Source organism: Oryzias latipes, chromosome 14, assembly GCF_002234675.1.
Source record: "Oryzias latipes chromosome 14, ASM223467v1".
Classification (NCBI taxonomy): domain Eukaryota; kingdom Metazoa; phylum Chordata; class Actinopteri; order Beloniformes; family Adrianichthyidae; genus Oryzias; species Oryzias latipes.
Window position 1 is genome coordinate 23329352 of NC_019872.2, and position 18455 is coordinate 23347806.

The following is an 18455-nucleotide window of genomic DNA, read 5'->3' on the forward strand; positions in this document are numbered from 1 at the left end:
CAGCTGGAGGAAGAATATCCAGAGAAGATTCAGGGATGTAGGCGTTCACGAAAGCTGGAAGGTTCTAACGTGAAGTGCTGCTGCTGTTCGAGTTCAAACTCACCTGGGCGAACAAACAAAAAACTTCTTAAAAGCTCCAACAACACTTTATTGAGCTTGAAAAGAGCTCACTGTAGGACTGTAGGAGAACGTGAGATGTTTGTGGGAAGAGAGCTCAGATAACCTTGAGTTAGATGCCACAGCCGTATTTCTTCAGGCTACGATTCTGTTTGTGATTTTATCACCTAAAAACGGAAACAGAGTTAACTTCTGGCTTGCATGATCCATCTGAGATGTGCAGGACAACAACAAGCAGACACCCGATGAGATGCTGACAGCATAAACAGTCTGTAACCACTTTCCTTGGTTTCAGGCTCTTCCAGATGTCAACTGAATCCATCTGCAGCATCTGTTCGGGACATTCATCTGGAGGTGACTTCATGCAGGAAACGTCTGCAGAGGCTGATAAAAGGCCTCAGATTCGGCAGAGGGAGTCTGAAGAGCTTCCTGCACCAGCAGGACTTGACTTTTCTTTAAACTCAGTGGATTATGATGGATCAAGGCATGTTCTTCTCAAGAACTACTTGCCAGGATCAAGGCTTTATGGGAGTTTAAAACGCCTTTGCTCACAATAACATTTTCAGTCTTTTTGAGTTAGTGTGAGCGACTCTTCAATAAACAGCGTTTAATTGCTTCATGTTCTGAATTTTCCTCTGGAAACAAAGTTTTTTTCATTTGGAACGGAATGAAAGCGGTGAAGCTGCTCCGTGAAAAAGGACATTTTCCACCCAGCCTGTCCAATAACTGTCAGGCTTATGAAATATCAGGCTGCGCTCAAAGCCTTTCAGAAACCTGGCAGAGATGCCGCTCTTCATCAAGCTGTCACTCCACAGTGAAACCTCTCAGAACTAACAGCAACTTTAAGGACAAAAGATCTGACTGATTTACAGAAATCTGATTACTCCTGTTTTAGTCTGATTGTTTTCTTTTTGCTGTTCCCTCCATCCTCAAAAGAACAAGTTTGTTTATTGATTTTATTTTATCTTGACCTTCATGAACTAATGAAGATTAAGGAGGAGGAAAACATACACACACATGCATGCACACACATGCACGCACAAACACACACACGTGCACGCACACACACGTGCATGCACTGCTGACCACGGACAGCAAAACGTAGTGTTTTTTATTTTACGGTTTTTATGTACAAAGTATTTTATGATCAAATCCACAGTTTACCAAAATAAATAACTTTATTCCTGCAGGGAGACTTACGGCCGTGCACAGGCTGTATCCCGGGCCAAAGTCGGAGCGGCACTGCTGGTCCATGGAGTACTGGAAGCCCGGCAGTGGAGGCTGAGCTGGCCAGTCATGGTTAAAAGGGTCGTCACGGAGACAATCGTAGGTGCTGCAAACAGCAAATATGATAAAGCCATTCCAGCTTCAGTCCTGAACCAGACCCATCTCATACATGAATCTGGAGAGTTTTTTTTGCAAGCCAGGCCAACTTTAGCCCTGAACCAGGACTGTGGCAGTTAAACCTAAACTGTTTTGGTTCTAGTTCAGACCTGCTTTGATTCTGAAAGGAAGTCTTGCACCACAACATCCATCATAAACCTGTCGGGTGCAGTCCTGAATCAAGGTGCTCTAACCAGACCCATTTCAGCACAAGCAAGACCTGACATCAGTCCCCAACGTAACTCCCTCCACTCCTTCATCCCACTGAAAGTAGAACCAAACCAGTCTAGATCAGTTCAGGACTGTGTGGGGCTCCTGAAGAACTCACTGCAGGTACTTCTGCAGCTCCATCCAGCTGCATCGGGACCAGTGGTAACGATAGAAGCTGGCCTGCACTCGTGGAGACATGATGCTGCCCAAAGGCACATCGTCAGCACAGTCATTGGCCTCGCCGTCATGCTCCATGCCCAACCTGAGGACACATGGATGAACACAACTGAAATGAACGGGAGACTAGACATTGAAGATTTGAGTGTCAGAGAGAGCTGGGAGTTCTGAGAAAGCAATGATAAGTAGAGATCCATAGAGAAGCTGCTGATCCTGTAAACAGCCGAAGGATCAGGTTTGAGGAGCTCTATGCACAAAGAAGCTGTGTAAACCAGGTGGAAATGGTTTTTATTTGAAGAAAAAATGTGCAGAAATAGGAATTCACATTCCCATCAAGAAACACTGCAGGAGTTTCCACAACAGAATCAGATTTTTGATGGTTTAAAAACAAAGTAATACAAAACAGGGCAGATATGACTCACTTCTGGGCTCTGGTTTGTTCATTTTGTCTCCATTTCCTGAGCCATTGTTTCCATGATAGAATGGGAATGAGCTCAAAGATGTTGTGTAAGTGATCTGTTACAGTTATATAAAAATAAGCTAGAAGTGATGAAGACCCATTGAAGACAAAGCTGGGAATGAAACTTTCAAAAAGGAAGCCTGAGGACACAGGACAGCTAGATCTGATGACAGTTTTACACTGTTTGTGAAGAAGCCGTGCTAATGACATCACACTCATTAGTTTGTCACTAACTCACAGATTAATGTTACCAATAAACAAACCAAAGCCTTATACGCTTCTAAATATCTTTGAAACATGTTTTTCCTTTTCACAAAGCATCTGCATCTGCAGAGGTGTTTGTGAAAGGTGCAATCAAAACAGCACATATTTCAGTTGCAGGAGCAACACTATAGGAAAATGCTAAGTCTGATCTATATTTTTTATTTTGTAAAAGTGTTTCTCATATAGAATTCTGAGACTTTAACAAATAATATTCTTAATATATGAATATATTGAAAGTTGTAGTTTTGTATAGAAGCACAGCCTGAGAGATAATAACTTTGTCTTTGCTATTTTCATGCTTTTTCACAAAAAAAAAAAAAAAAAGGCTGTGGAGAGGGTGAACTAACAAGACGACGCCTCAAAAAGACTCTTTCCTCCCTACTGTCAGCTCTGGAGTGCTGTAGGTTCTCTCCTCCAGATTTGCTGTAAAGGTTTGCAGAATACTGCACTTTATAACATTCTGCATAAGGAGACGCGCTGCAGGGTCTGGAATCTGCGCTTCAAAAGGACAAAGTTCGCAGACAGAGCAGCTTCATCTCAGCCTTCCTCCAAAATGTAAGGACTTGAGAGGATGGAATAACCTGCCAGCTGCCCAGAGCCAGACTCAACAGCTGACTGTTCCTGCTAGAAACAACAGCCACTGCTGACCTGAGAACAATGGGATGGTCCCACAGCTGACTGGTAAGAGGGGGAGGAGCCTCTTTTGAAGGGGAAGGGCCTAATTGGAGTGGGGCAGCCTGCATGAAGAGGAGCCTGATATGATGGGTTGAAATCTTGCTCCCTGTTTTTCTATAAATGTCAGTGATCCAATTCACTAAACTGAAGTCAAAAGCAAATCAAATAGTTTGATGGAGAAGATTTGTTAAATTTTTTTCAGAACCAAAACCCACAACCTCAGTTCTGCTGCCCAAACAATTTTAGTTACTTTTATTCCTGTTGTAATATTTTTGATCTCATGTCAATACAGTCAAAGGTTGTTGCAGAAAACCAGGAGTGACTTTGGGCTAACAGGCCACTTCCTGATCGCAGTGTGCTTTTTTTGTTTTTGGACTGGTGTGCGTGGTTGGAGCGACTCACACGTGTCCTGTTTCATGCGCCGCCACAAACGCTGAGGAGAAGCCGTCCTCCAGCACAAGAACGCAGCTGCGGTACAGCCGGCACATCCCTGTAACCGGAGCGTAACCTGTCAGGGCAGATGAGAGGTGCCAAGTCAAAGCTGGTTTCAAGTTCCTCCATCTCATCAGCTGCAGTAGTGCAGCATCCCTGATGTTTTAAGAGACAAAGCCTTTGATTCACAAGACATTCTGCTGATCTCAACACAGAATTACTTAACAATCTCACTGTTGCTAGTAATATCAATAATCCTAATAATAATACTGACAGTTTTATGCAATAATAAAAAGACCATAGTAAAATTGTTGGAGACACTTATCACAACTGTTATCATTGTAAGACAAGTATTCTTTTGTTATCTTCTGCCTGTTCCTGGCTAAAGTCTCCCAGTCCCTTCTTCCAAACTGTCTCCAGTTTGTCCTGGTTTTCTCCAGTGCCTCCTCCTGGTTGGACATATCCAAAACACTTCACTTTCCAAAAAGCATTTTCCAATGAAGTCCAAACCTCGGCTAGGTGGTTAAGCTTGATCTCCTCGCTCTAAGGCACAGCTGTCAAACTACAGGCCTCAGGGTGGGGGCAGTATCTTACATGTTTTCCAACCAACCCGCCAATGAAGCAGCAGAAAAGAAAGGATTTCTTAAAAACCTGCTGGCCCTCGAGGACTGGAGTCTGACACCCCTGCCCTAAGGAGACCTCAGCCACTCTTGGAGGAAGCCCAAATCTACCCCACTCATCAAAAGCCACAGCTCATGGTTACAGATAGAGAGAGGGTCGTTGACAGGCTCATAAACAGAGATACAAAGTCTCTGCAGATGCAACAATGTAACCCTTGTGCTATCCTAGGCACTTTGACATTGGGAGTTGGGTCATCTAGACCCACTAGACAGTGCGCTGAAACTTTTTTCTTCAATGATTTGTGATCTTCACTGGTGTCCATGGATTACATGAAATCTTTTCACCTTTATCCACCTTTGTCATGGTAGGGAGAACAGGTCAATGTAAGGGTGGGGTCATCTAAGATAGCACAAGGGTTAATACTCAGTCCTTCATCCTAGTGAAAAGAACAACTCCTCTTCTTGAGTCATCTGTCAAACAGCCCCCAACGGTGGGCCATGAATCCCACAATCCCAGAGCACACTCCATAAGATCCCTACGTTCAAAGTCAAAGGTCTAAGACTGGAAAACATAATCTCCCAGGATCCCATAAAGAGCCAGAGCTTTCCAACAACCGGGATGTGATTTAGACCAAAAATTTCATTGTGTGCAGACATAATAACCTCCTGCAACTCAACAAAAGGAACTTAGGTCCACAAAGATGTTGGGGACTCTGTCACAAAAGCTGTTCTCTGCCCACACAGCTGCTGCCCAGAGGAGCCCCATCTCATCAGGTTCATGTGATGCATCAGTGACGGTGGTACCCTGCATGCCAGGGGGCCCAAACTCCTGCCTGCTCAGGTAGATGGTGTGATCGTGCTGCTCGGCATGGGTCTGCTCCCGGTGCTGGAGATACGACCATCCACAGATGTTCTCCAGACTCCTCTGGGCGTTCCCCACCGAGATCAGCTCCTGAGACTGAAGAGGGACAGCACAGGCCTTTATGTTACCCTGCATGTGCTTTCTGATCACAAAGCAACACATTTTGCCTAATGTAAAACAGTCTAAAGGCTGGTCGGATCTAGTTTCTCCATCTGTGAACTGAATCGGACCAGTTCAGTGATGGAAACTGGGATTTAGACTCAATAGGCAGAGGATTGCTGTTTCAACAGCATCCAAAAACATTTTCCTCCTGGTGTCTTCTCCAGGTTGATGGTTATGATTGTGATGAGGACAGCTGTGGTTCTGCCTCACAAACATTAACCAAAACAGAGGGGAAGCAGGTGTGCACCAGAACCAGAGCTCCCCTTGAACTGCTCAGCAGCTGTAAAAATAAAGCCATGGTTGACATCTGCTGGGGAATTGTCTGATTAATCCTTATAAAATCAGGGTGGCAATTTAGAAACTGATTCTCTGGTGAAGAGGCAGAATGAAAGGCTGGTTACAAAAAACAAATATCGCAGTCCTGAAGCTGGATTTGGACTTGCAAAGAGTCTTATAAATCTGTGTCTTTGGTTAGCTGCTTCAGCTGTGATTCTGCCAGTAAAGCCTCAGTCACAACTGCCCTTATGCGTAGTAACAGGCTGTCTGCGCACAGATTTGTGTGGGGCACACACGAAATATCAAGATCAGTGAGCCCATAGGGTGAAAAATCCATGCACTTTTTTTCTGTGGGCATTCTATGGGCAACAGTTTGTGAGGAAAACTTAAAAAACACCTAAAAGTGAGTAAGGGTGAAATTTGTGACATGGTGCAGGTTGTACAGACTTTTCAACTTCTCAACCCCCCCAAAACCTGCGTACTCCACAAAAGGGCCGGTTAGTGCTGCTCGATGCTTGTCACACACTCTGAGTGTGCAGCCTGATTGTTAGAAATTAGGAAATCAATCAATCAGTGTAATTCCTTTGGGCACTTGTGTATCACATGCAGATTCTGTGTGTGCAGCATTTGTGTGCAGTCAGTAAGGAGCCAGTACTTGCACCTCAATAACTGCTAGAGTGTGACATTGGGCACCGTACCACAGCAGCACCCGTATGTCATGAGTGAAAGTAACTGATGTTATCCTTGCAAATATTTCACGATACATTACCAACACACACACGGCAATGGTGTTCCAGTTTCATGACTTCCCTTAAGGTGGGCGCATGAGGTCTTAGGGAACTGCAAGACACACCTGATGCATCCTTTTCTCTACGACCAACCACGGGTCTGGTGCATCAAAAGCATGTGACTAAGGCATAAGCTGTTCAGGGGTACAATTTCCAGCCAACACACTCAATGTGTCATTACAGCACCCCACCAACTCCACATTGCCCCTGCCCACAAAAGCCTTTCTTAGTAAAAAAAGAAAAAAAATTGTTGAGACCTGCTCAGCTTCACCCTGTGTGCGTGTGTGGGGGTGCTTGAGTACCTTTGTGGGGGACAACATGACGATTCTGACCAGGACGATGTTGATGTTGGCTCCCAGAGAACGGTCCTGATAGATCTCATTAACCTGGAAGAGAAAAAACACAACTGGAACTGACAAAACCACCACCTCAGTGTGTGACGGTGGCAGTGTGTGGGCGGGGTGTCAGGTACAGATGTAGATTTAGGTTGTGGTCACAGCAGCATGATTGTTCCAGTTATGTTTTTTGAGACTAATATCACTATCAAACTGTTTCTTCAAAGTCCACCCACCGATCTATGCAGGACTCTACCAGTGAGTCAAACTTTACATATTTTGCTTTCACTGGGAAATGTGTATGTGCTCATGCGTGCATCCACACCACACTCTGTGTGGCTTCTGGCAGTTTTAACCCGTCCAGGTCTAAATTTATTTCCAACTATATAAAAGAAAACGTTCAAGATGATGCTAAATTAAGTGGAGTTCTGGAGTAAATACTAAGTTGCAAATTAGTGACATCCAGCATGAAGGGGTTGATTTGCAGAAAGAAGTTTTTAAACACTGAAGTGCAGTGATCGTTGATTTGTTCAGAACTGAAACATAATGATGTTCCCACATGCTGCAGTGTTTGTTTTAGCACATACTGACTAACGGCCAGTCCGTCTGTTGCTGCTGTTCAGCATGGAACAGATTACAGAGAAATCAAAAGTTAAGATCAGATCTTTATTCACTTTCAATTTCAAGCTGTGTTTCTTTTCTCCAGAACTTGAACTGTCTAGCAGCTGAGTTATCAGAAGTTCTGAATCAGTACTGTAATCAGAAGAAGCCTCTTGTGTTAAACAGATTATCTCAGTGGCCTTGTGGAAGAGTGTCCACCCTCTGACTGGAAGGTCATGAGTTGAAATTCCGGCCGAGTTATACCAAAGACTCTGGGACCCAAATGCCTCTCTACTTGACACTCAGCATTAAGGGGTTGGATTGGGAGGTTAACCCACCAAATAGATCCTGGGCACGGCTGTGTCTGCAGCTCTCCACTCCACCAGGGGATGGGAACACGTTATCTGTCACACAATGTGACTTTGACTTTTTTCTCTTTAGACACACCAGCCCCCTCCCCGTGTTGGAACAGTATGATGCATTGACTGTATGAGAGAACTGGAGTGAGTGAGTGTGATGTTATCCATAGAAAAGGCTTCAATTAAGCAAAGTCAATTCAGTCGACAACTTTTCATGATACGAAAACTGCCATGTAGGAACTAGACGACGTCATTAAGCAGTAATTGGTCCAAGTCAATCTGAGTCATTGTTTCTATGGTAACCACTCTTGCCAATCAGAAGTGAGCTTGTTGGAAGTCTACACCCCCATCCTACCGTATTATGTATTTCCTTTATTTAAGTTATTCAAGCTATAAACCGACAAATCAGGTGCCTCAATAAAAGTATCTGGTCTCACATCGGACTTTTAAAATGATTGATTGACAGGTTCTCCTCCCCGCTTTTAAATGGTAGGGCTGAGGCCTTCCAATAAGCTCACTTCTGATTCGGAGTGTGGTTGTTATGGAAACAAGCCTGGACCTACTTGGAAGCAACAGGCACTTCCTGTTTAGGGGGTCACTCTGTCCAGATCTCATACACAGTCGATGGTATGCACTAAAAGGTGATTTAGTAAGGTAATTAAAATCTAGTGAGTGGGGCATTGTTTGTTAGCAGTGGCCACCCCACCCCCCACCACCACCACCACCACCACCATCACCAAAGGACCCTAGATGGGGGTAAAGCAACTATAGGGGAGGAGGTTCCACCGCCAAGCAGACTGGGCCCCAATGTGAGTCCCAAGTCGACCCCCCCTTCATTGAGCTCTGCACCACAGTGGAAAGTGGAGGAGTGAACATGAGGATCTGCAGAAGCAGCATCATGTCTCAACAGAGGTTAAAAATATCTTTGAGACACAAGTCTTCCTCTGCTTTCACTCTCATCCTGAATCTTAGTCTGAAAAAACAGTTGTCATACTTGATTTGCTAAAACTTCAACCCTCGTTTTCTTTTCTTCTCCATAACTGGAACCACAGAAATGGAGAATGACTGCTCAAACACCCGTCCAGCTCTAGATCTGCAGAGGGGAATCCCTTAGTAAACCACGGGGCGGTGAGGGAGGGGTCACGGGTGACAGTTGAATTTTTGACTCTGTTAAAGTGATCAAACCGATGAAGTGGGCTTTAGACAAGACTTCCGCCGGGAGGGGCTTTGAGCGTTTGTGTCTTGGGGTCTTCCAGCTCTTGGACTGGAAAGTTGCTTCACCACAACCATCCATCAAACATCCTCACAGTCCTGACACACAAAACAAAACAAAAAAAAACTTAAAATCTATGTTTAAAAAGAAGCAGGACATTATGTTGTTGCTTTTCTCTGGTTCAACACTTTCATAGGTCTCAGCTGCGCTCCAACCTTTTGTTCTTCATGGACGTCCTTAGCTGCTGCTTTCTGTCAGAAGATGGAGGTCCATGCAGGAAGCGTGAAGCAGCTTCCACGTGCAGCCGAGTTTTCAGAGGCTCCGTCCCTCCCAGGCTGTGACTGGTGCAGCTTTTCTGCGGTTTTCCGTCTGTAATCCAGGAGCAGTTTTGTGTCTCTTCTGAGATTGACTGCCTCAGCGCTGAAATTGTGCAGTCTCTGACCTCTGAGGCAACGGTGATGACAGTCTACAGCCAACAAACCGATGGGCGTGTGAGTCAGCAAGCGGGGCTCTGTAATGTTCCCATCCACATTTTTCTCATAAATCAGAGTTTGGGGCTGCAGGCGTTCAGAGAATGTGAATCATTGAGCTCAGATTTCAGCTAGAGCTGCCAGCGCATGTGTGAGTGTGCACGAGTGTGTGCACGTACGGCACTATTGCCATTTCCATCCATTCTGAATCCCATCTCCCACACACACGCACATGCTGATCGCCACAGTGAACCACAGATCACCCCTCTGGCAGCGACCATTGATCGGGAGGTTTGGTTCCAACTCTGCACTGAACTCCTCTGCCACCATCGGTGAATGAAAGTGTGTTTGGCTGAATGGGGCCTGCGACTGTGAAAGGCTTTGGGCTTTCATTGAGGTAGAAAAGCTAAGCAAGGACACACCATCCACCAAAGGTCAAAACCTCGGACCCACTTCCATGCTTTTACTTACTATGTTCATGAATGTCAGCAGATATTTCTGGATGTGGTCTCGGCCATGGAAGAGAAGCACAGAATAATCCACTGCCAGCAGCACCTGGAGGAGGAAGAAGGTTCAGGAACTCTGAGGTCACCTCATCAGTGCCCTTCAACAGTCACTCTACCTCAATGTTGAACAGTTCAGCCCCCTGAGTGTCTCGCCGCTGTCGTCTGAAACCAGCTCCAGAGGAGAACCCCATCTGGGAGAAGTTCAGGGCCCCTAAGAGAGGACCTGCTGACAAACAGGAAGTCTTATAAGGCTGTTTTGAAGAAGCATCTCCTAAAGCTCAGGCTCAGTTGACTTCAGGTGACCTCTAGCACATTGAGCTTCCCTCAAATGCAGATATTACTGCAGTCCAGGAATGCATGTGTTTGTCTGCATGTCTGTTTCAGTGTGTCTGCTGGAAAGTTTCCTGGAACTTTTCCACACTTCTCCCCGGATTCTTCTGGAGCAGAGTCTGAGCTCAGCTCTGCTGTGTTGTTCTTCTGCTGCAGCAAAGATGGTGTCCACATTCCTGGTGTCTGAGCTTCCAGACTAAATGTTTGTTTTTAAGCTGCATCGTTTCTCTGGAGTTCTGACGTTCGCTTTGGAAGACGCTGCTCTGATTCCCTAGAGCAGCTAAGCGCGTTCAGGCTGCTGTCACACTAGGATGGTCTTGGCCTGAATGGGTGGAAAAGTCTAACTATTCTCACACCTTGGTGTGGTTAAGTTTGCGTTCACACACGATGCTCTTAGAAGTAAACCAAAGACAAAAGTGGACAAAACTGCTCAGGAAGAAAAAACAATTGCGCTGTTTCAAATGTGGGTGTAATGATTAATCAACCTCATCAATGAATCGATTATGTTCCCTTACGATCCAACCAGATGGATCTGTCTGAGGTGAGTTGTTAATCAAATTGTCCTATAACAATATACAATCATTTAAAAATGAAATATTGATCTTAGAAAATACCATATGGGTTGAGGTACGGGAGGTTTATTTTACTATTAACAAAAAAACGCCCAAGTGCATTACAGAAGAAAACATAAACATGATGTCAGCCAAAACTGATCAGTCCATCATTCCAGCCCAATGTGTGGAAACACTTTGAAATCAGCAAACTCATGTGACAACACAGTGTGCCAGAATGTTCTGAGAATGTTCCCTTTGGATTCTTTGGATGTGGAAAAACAACAGTGGGCTGAACTTTAGAATGCTAATGTTTCAAGACAAAGACGGGGTAAAAAACACGAAGAAACAAAATCCAGTGAGTTCAGCAAATCCTCTGAAGATAAGGTACTAAAAGGATGGCCTCCCTGCACCACCTTCACTCTGATAAACATTTTGGTTTCATGCTGTGTGCTGTTCCTTTCACTCCTCATTATACACAGTGTAGATGTCACTTCCTCTCTTTACTCCACTTCCACACTTCTCATTGGCGTGAACAGAGAGCCTTGCTTTCAAGAGAACCAGGGTTAACATATTTGGTCCACGCCAAAGTTAAGGTGAGCTCTCATACTTAAAAAAACCCAAAAACATCAGACCCAACCAAGAGGACTCCAGAGGACTACCCTGAACCTGCTCTCACCTCTGAGGTAGTCTTCAGCGGTTTGATTGACAGATGAAGGCTGCTTGATGATGGCAGAAGACCGATAAATGACATGCTGCCGTCCTCCTTCCTCCTCCTCCTCTCCTGGCATCTGCTGATCCAGTGGCTCGATGAAGAACTCGTCTTCTTCTGTTCGGATCATCCCAGCCTGGAGAAGAGACGACATCATCATCAAAGTGTTGTCTTGCTGTCTCTTTATGAATCACAGTCAGCATCATTGCTGGATGGCTCAATTGGTTTAGTGTAGGGAAATCAGGGTTCGATTCCCAGGGGGTGCGACGAGCTTTATCAAGTGTAGGTCCTTGTGCAAGACCCTACACGCTACTGCCTATGTAGCCACAAAGGGGCCCAATTCTGGGTCTCCCTGTGCTGGTCCCTAGCCCAGATAAAATGCAAGGTTGTGTCAGGAAGGTCATCCGGCGTAAAATTCTCTGTCAAACCACCTGTGCAAATTTGTAAAAGCTGATTCGCTGTGGCAGCCCTTGAAGGGACATTCTGAAAGGTGAACAACAGTCAGCATTGTTACAAGAAACTATATTAATAAAGTTTCAGACAGAAAAGAACGGGCGCACCCCGTAAACAAAGCATTAGTCAGCAATAAATGTGTCTGAGTCTGCTTTAATAAGTTATTAAAAAAAGCAATTTAGATCATTTATATTTTTTAGCGTAATTGAAATTTAGGTTCAGCTTTAAGGTGAGTCAGTATTTACCTTGTTTTGTCACTATAAAATTTGAGTCAGCAATAAAAAACACGGGGCGCTTAAACAGATGATTGTGTAAATGTGACACAGCTTTTAAAGTCCCAGTAATTATTGCAAAAATGTGAGAATGAGTCTTTTTTTCTGAAAGAAAAGGTGTTTCTAGAACGGAGGGATGGATGGACAATTACTGCACCATCATGAATCAGAAACTTCTGACTGGCAGGAAGAATCAGCACGTCAAAAATGTGCTGGAGAAAAGGTTGTGTTTTTTCTGAACCTTTGTCTGATATGAAAGTGTTCCTCTTAATGTCCTCTCTTTCTGAAGGCCTTTCCTCTTTTATCCACATCTGGCTTCACTCAGCAGCTCCGCCCACGCTGCAGCCGACCGGGTCGCTCAGTGAGGACGGACGCTCAGATCTTCCTGTGGGTTTCTGTAACATTTTGCTTCTGGACTGACACTTCCTTCCATGTTCCGGAACTGGTCACTCCTCACAGTGTATCTGTCCTCAAGTGAAAAGATCGAAGGCGCCCCCTGTCTTTGTTTGTGATGAGTTTGTGATGTCATGGAGGATCCAAGATGGCCATCAAAACAGGAGCAATCATCAAAAAACACGTGACAAAACCCGTTGTCTTTAACACGGCGTAAATGCTAGATGTTCCTAAAATTCCCTACCCTGTGGTAAATTCTTATCAGCTAAACAAAAGAAATACAATAAAAGCAGAACAAGACAAGCTGACTCTTGGCATAAAAAAGTCGTCTTTTTAAGTGTCCGTAAGTTTAAGTGGATGTTTGAGATGGGGGATAAGGATACAAAAGAAAGAGGTGGGGTTGAAGGAGTAGGAGGATGATTGAGGGAGTAGAATCACAAAAAGAGACAAGTTGCTGAAGGTTTATCAAAATTACTGTCATATGTAGATGTTACTCAAAAGGGGAGGGGGCCTGTCTAAGCATGTATCATTCCCTCACATGGTCCACCACCTGCCCACCCCGCAAGGGGTCCAGCAGAGAGGGACTGAGTAACTTGACATGTGTTAAGAATCAGTTGGATGTGATATCCAGTAGTTTTCCAAAACAAACTTCCTTCACATTTATATCATAAATGAAACAGAAAAAATTGTAGGTCATGTTCTTCTTTTCTGCAGCCCCCAACTGTCCCATGGATCATTACCGGGCTGCAGCCCAGGGGTTGAGGACCACTGCTCCTAAGTACTAGTAATAACGTATCCTCTACAAAAGTACAAACATATAATCTTTATGATTTCAACACAAATATTTCAAAATGTCTATGTTAGAAAAATAAGATTTACTTTACTTCGCATGCAGCACTTTGCACTCCTCCAAGACACCTTTGTGCCTAAAAAGCTCTGAATGACTGATGTTCAAACTTTAACTTATATAGAAAATCATCCGTATGTTTTCTTTCGCCTTTTTCCATTCACATGGTGTATATGACTGCATCTTACCCACAAAACTCTAATACTTTTAATTTCCACCGTATCCTTCCACCACAATTAACCATATTTCCACTGCAGTTCAAATGAGCTCTGCGACTACCAGTATGCTCTGGAGTCTTTTTACTAAATCTTTTTTTTTTTTTTTTTTACCAACCTCTGATTTGATCATGTGGGGTTTTTCGTGTAAAAACTCTGCAAAGTAAATGAAAAAGAACACAACAAAGCAAAGAAAATGGCAATATCAATTATCTGGTTTTAATATTTCAGTGTGGCTCTCTCCATGAAAAAAGGGGACATACTGGAATGCACTAGGTGACTACAACAATATTTTTGAATTTGGTGAGAAAAAAAACATGGAATAATGAGTAACTAACCCCCCCCCCCCCACACACACACACAAAAATTTAAAAAGTGCATGTTTTATACTGCAACTCAATCCCGATTTTCTAGTAAAAGACATTTCTATATTTCAAGCAAAAGTTATTCCTAAATGTTATGTCTTACATAGTATATTAGTCAAAGACTTAATTTACAAAAAAACATGAGCATGAAAAAAGGAATGAATGTATTTAAATATGTTAGGAGTTCACAGGAGAAGCAAATGTGAAATGTTTCTAATAGCAGCAGAACTCATCGTATGTTCAAACAAACAGAAATGCACAGAACTGACTAAGACTTAGGTTTGTTCTCTGCATAAAACAATAGGAAGCTAAAAATGAGCTGGTGTTCAGAGCAGGAGGAGCTTCACAATCTTTGAAAAAAGGCCACACCTACCAGACCGTCACAATTGCTGATGGCCACAGATGAATCCTCCAAGCCCAGCACTGTTCCTGTATAGAAGCAGCCAAGAGCTCTGATTGGCTCAAATTGAACCTTTCCTGACTCCTCCCATTCCATGGTGGCAGTGGGGGTGTAAAGACGAGTGTTGGGGCGGAGCCTCAGGTGGAGGTCCTGTCCAAACATGGTCACGTTGTAGAAGATCTCCTGACTCTGACTCCACCCCTCTGTAGGTGGAGTCTGTTCTAATAATGGTGGTACATCCTTCCAATGGCTCCCTGTGATTTTCTTGGGTATGGCTGTTTTACTTGAGGCATAGGCATGTCTCTTACTGCGGTGCAAATGGTGGGCAGAGACTGTCCTTGACATGAAATTGCCCTCTGAGGTGGTTCTGATTGGACGAATGATGTCGAATTCTGACAGAACCTGATGGAGAGAACCTGCCAGATGGAGAGAGAACAGCATCATCAGCATATCAGAAAAGGATGCCTTCAGGTGCTCCTGTTTACAGCAAAGAACACACTTGTTTGTAGTTCAGGTTTGTGTGATCAGAAACCCGTAGGTGTGAGCATGTTGCTCTGGTCGGAGCTGTCATAAACCAAAGAAACATACCAGACCTTCAGAATTTCAACCTGAATTTTGCCTTCTTCAACTGTAACTTTAGGTGGCAGAACGAACCTAAATCGTGCAGTGTAGTGGTTAGCACCTTCCCCCTCACAGCATGTTAATAACCACCAAAACACCATTTTCATCAAATTGGGTCTTTAATGATGCACTTTATTTCTGGTGACTGAGTATTTTTTACTTTTCTAGTTGCATTGGTTGTCTATGATATAGAAGGCCGTGAAAGGTCAGCCCTTATCTTGCTGACTAAACCTTTTGTCCCAGCTTAAGAGCTCAAGTGTTTTTTTCTGAATAAGCATCATGGGGATACCTCAGGGCTCAGTTTTAGACCCTTTTGCTTTTTTCATTATGTGGTCCCCTTTTGCTCAATTGTAAGAAGATACAAATATTTCCATTCACATGCAGATAATTACCCAATTTATGTCTCAGCAATACGTTATGACAAAAAAAAATGGTCCACAAATGTACTGAAGACATTAAAACAAAGCTGAACATGAACCTTTTCAAAATATGGTTATTGAAACAAAACTGATGGTTACCCTTTGATCCCTCTGATGTCCTGCTGTTTTCATTTGAGGTGACTCTCTTCCTTTCTTTTAAAAGTCGTACCACACGGTCACTAAGTACATTTGCGCAGTTTCCACACATGAAAATTCGGACTTTGGTGATACATCTGTGATCTACGTAATTCATAAGTGTTTCTTGCGTTCGTCATTTGTCAATGTGCACAGATGTCCGTCGAGGGTTTCAGCCGACGGGTCTTTTTGTGAAATTTGTTTTTTGGTCATTTGAGAATTACACAGTTAATGCATATTTTGCGTAGTTCATACCCATTTATTGTTTAATTGTGATTCTTTGGCAGCAGAGGATTTGGCATACATATGGCTTTCAACGACCCTTCCATGTTTGTCCATGTATATCCAACAGACTTTTCACGTATGTACCACCGATGTATCACTTTTATGTCATGTATTGCGTTGAAATTACGCAATTGACACAGGAATTTTGACTATTATGTTGTTTAAGTATTCTTTGGTGGTTTATTCGTACTTCTTTCGTGGTTTTAATGTGGTATATATTTATGTTACATCTGTGAAAACTTAATGTAAAGACCAAATATTTTCACACCTTTTCCGCATTTAACCCTTGTGCTATACTATGGGGTCCAGATGACCCGATCCTTAGATTGACGTGTTATTCCTACCATGACACAGGTGGATCAAGGAGAAGAGGATTACATGTAATCCATGGACACCGGTGAAGATCACAAATCATTGAAGAAAAAAGGTTATTGGGGGGGTCTTGTGGGGTCCAGATGACCCCACACCCAATGTTAAAGTGCCGAGGATAACAACAGGGACATTAACGCATGACCAATTTTCATTTTGTGCAATATACGCAAAATGTACATAGTGGCTGTGTGACACGGCCTTTAGGCTATCAGAGACACTGATTGTTGCTTTTATGATCTTCAGGCTGGATCACTGCAGAGCTTTATCTGAAGGGGTTAGAGCCTCATCTCTATTACTTGACTGTAGCTGATCTTAGATGTTGATGAGAGTCTTTTCATTGGCAAATGAAGTGTAACCTAGCTTTAACGGTGTACAGCGTCTTCCTTGGATTTAAGAATTCATCTTTTATACGCTTTGAAATCAAAACCGCCGTGAGCTGAGGTCAGCTGTAATGCTGCTTCTGACAAAAAGTTCAGACGAGGCCACACCTTTTCTGCTACAGCTCCAAAACATTCTGCAAGCTGTCTTATTAGAAGACTATCTATCTACACCTGGCAGTAATAATGATAAATCTACAGCAACTTGTTGCTCTGTGATTCTACCGCCTACTTCTTTAATTCTCCTCCAACTTCTTTAACCCATTTGTTTTCTCCTCTTTCTTTTGTATCCTTAACCCCCATCTCTAACATCCATCTATCTTTTTCTTCTTTTTTTACTGTCAAAAAAATGGACACAAATATAATCCATATAAATAAAGTTTAGCCTCAAATACAAAAGGGGTTAACACAAATATACACCTCGTGTGTCAGAAGATTCATAACCTGCAATTGTAATAGTAAAACAAGTCCAACACAAGAGATCTTCAGTTCTGATCTGTTTGCTCTACTGTTGGACAGGACAAGTTAAAAATTTAAAAAGTTATATCGGACAGAAGCTCCTCCTATCCTTCAGAAGCCCATCCCATCTCTCAGAAGCTCTTCCCATTTCTCTGAAGCTCCTCCCATCTTTCAGAAGCCCCTCCCATTTCTCAGAAGCTCTTCCCATTTCTCTAAAGCCCCTCCCATCTTTCAGAAGCCCCACCCATCTCTCTGAAGCTCCTCCTATCTTCCAGAAGCCCCTCCCATCTCCCAGAAGCTCTTTCCATCTCTCTGAAGCTCATCCCATCTTCAAGAAGCCCCTCCCATCTCTCAGAGGCTATCTCATTTTTCAGAAGCCCCTCCCATCTCACTTAGAAGTTCGTCCCATCTCTTTGAAGCTGCTCACAAACGCCAAACAACAGACAAGCAGAGATCTACGTTCTGATTTTGAACTAAGAAACAGGCTGATGGGTATTGCAGGTTTAAACACCCTGACCCCACTTTTTCCTCGTCTTCCATTAATGCCTTGATGCCTAGCCTGACTACCAGGTCAGAGTCACAGTCTGCCTCATTAACTGCCAAACTCCCCCATGAAGCTGCTGGACCGACACAGGTGCTCCCATGCACTCCCAGGTGAAGGCTGCAGCACAATCATCAGCACACCTGCAGAGATCAGAGCTCAGGTCTCACCTGTGCCATCTGTGATGTAGACGGAGACAAGAGAGCCTGTCTGCAGCAGAAGCAGCACCACCAGAAATCCACAGTAAGACTCCTCCATGCTGACAAGCGTGGCAGACTGACTGCAGGCGAACTGGGTGCAACTGAGACCAGTCCCTGGGATGACTCCTCCCCTGAATGAGGCAGCAGAGCTGCTGGCAGACGCTCCACCACAGCAGAACTCTCTTCTAGGAAAAAAGCTTATTTTTTGCAGCAATAGCTCCCCCTGCTGGCTGTCCCTGCAGGGTAACAGATATGCAGGGAATCTGGCCTGTGAAGTGATCTCTAAATTAAAAAAAGAAGAACCCAGAACCTGATTTGTTGTTGAGACTGTGAAGTAAGGCAGGAATCTGGCATAAACAACTATAACATTCGAAATATACTTCATGACTAAAACCATATAAAATTAATTTTCTTCTTTAGCCACAGTTCTTGAAGTTCACACATCCCAATAATTATCTATCGTATTATTTGATGGTTTGGAGGAGAAACCTGATTTTTGCTCTAAAAGTGCTCTGTGATCCTACACTAACACTAAAATTAGATCTGGACACTGGCTGGGCCATTCCAGGACCTTGAAATGCTTCTTATGAAGGAGTGGC

The 18455-nt window shown here is 43.7% G+C and overlaps 1 protein-coding gene across 3 annotated transcripts in view; it reads right to left on the reverse strand.

Annotated features, from left to right (window-relative positions):
• Positions 1-17974, reverse strand: part of LOC101157151 (A disintegrin and metalloproteinase with thrombospondin motifs 2) — a 28211-nt gene extending 10237 nt beyond the window's left edge. The window contains exons 1-10 of one of the 3 annotated variants that reach the window (XM_020709090.2): positions 17827-17974; positions 14421-14863; positions 11470-11638; positions 10026-10135; positions 9875-9958; positions 6729-6812; positions 5143-5296; positions 3689-3794; positions 1829-1972; positions 1318-1450 (exon numbers count right to left, since the gene is read on the reverse strand). In XM_020709090.2, coding sequence (XP_020564749.1) covers positions 1318-1450; positions 1829-1972; positions 3689-3794; positions 5143-5296; positions 6729-6812; positions 9875-9958; positions 10026-10135; positions 11470-11638; positions 14421-14863; positions 17827-17914 — 1515 coding nt within the window. In that variant the 5' untranslated portion in view covers positions 17915-17974. The remainder of the gene's footprint in view (positions 1-1317; positions 1451-1828; positions 1973-3688; positions 3795-5142; positions 5297-6728; positions 6813-9874; positions 9959-10025; positions 10136-11469; positions 11639-14420; positions 14864-17826) is intronic. The other 2 variants (XM_011483831.3, XM_011483832.3) reach the window with 2 other exon arrangements.
• Between the last annotated feature and the right edge of the window lie 481 nt (positions 17975-18455).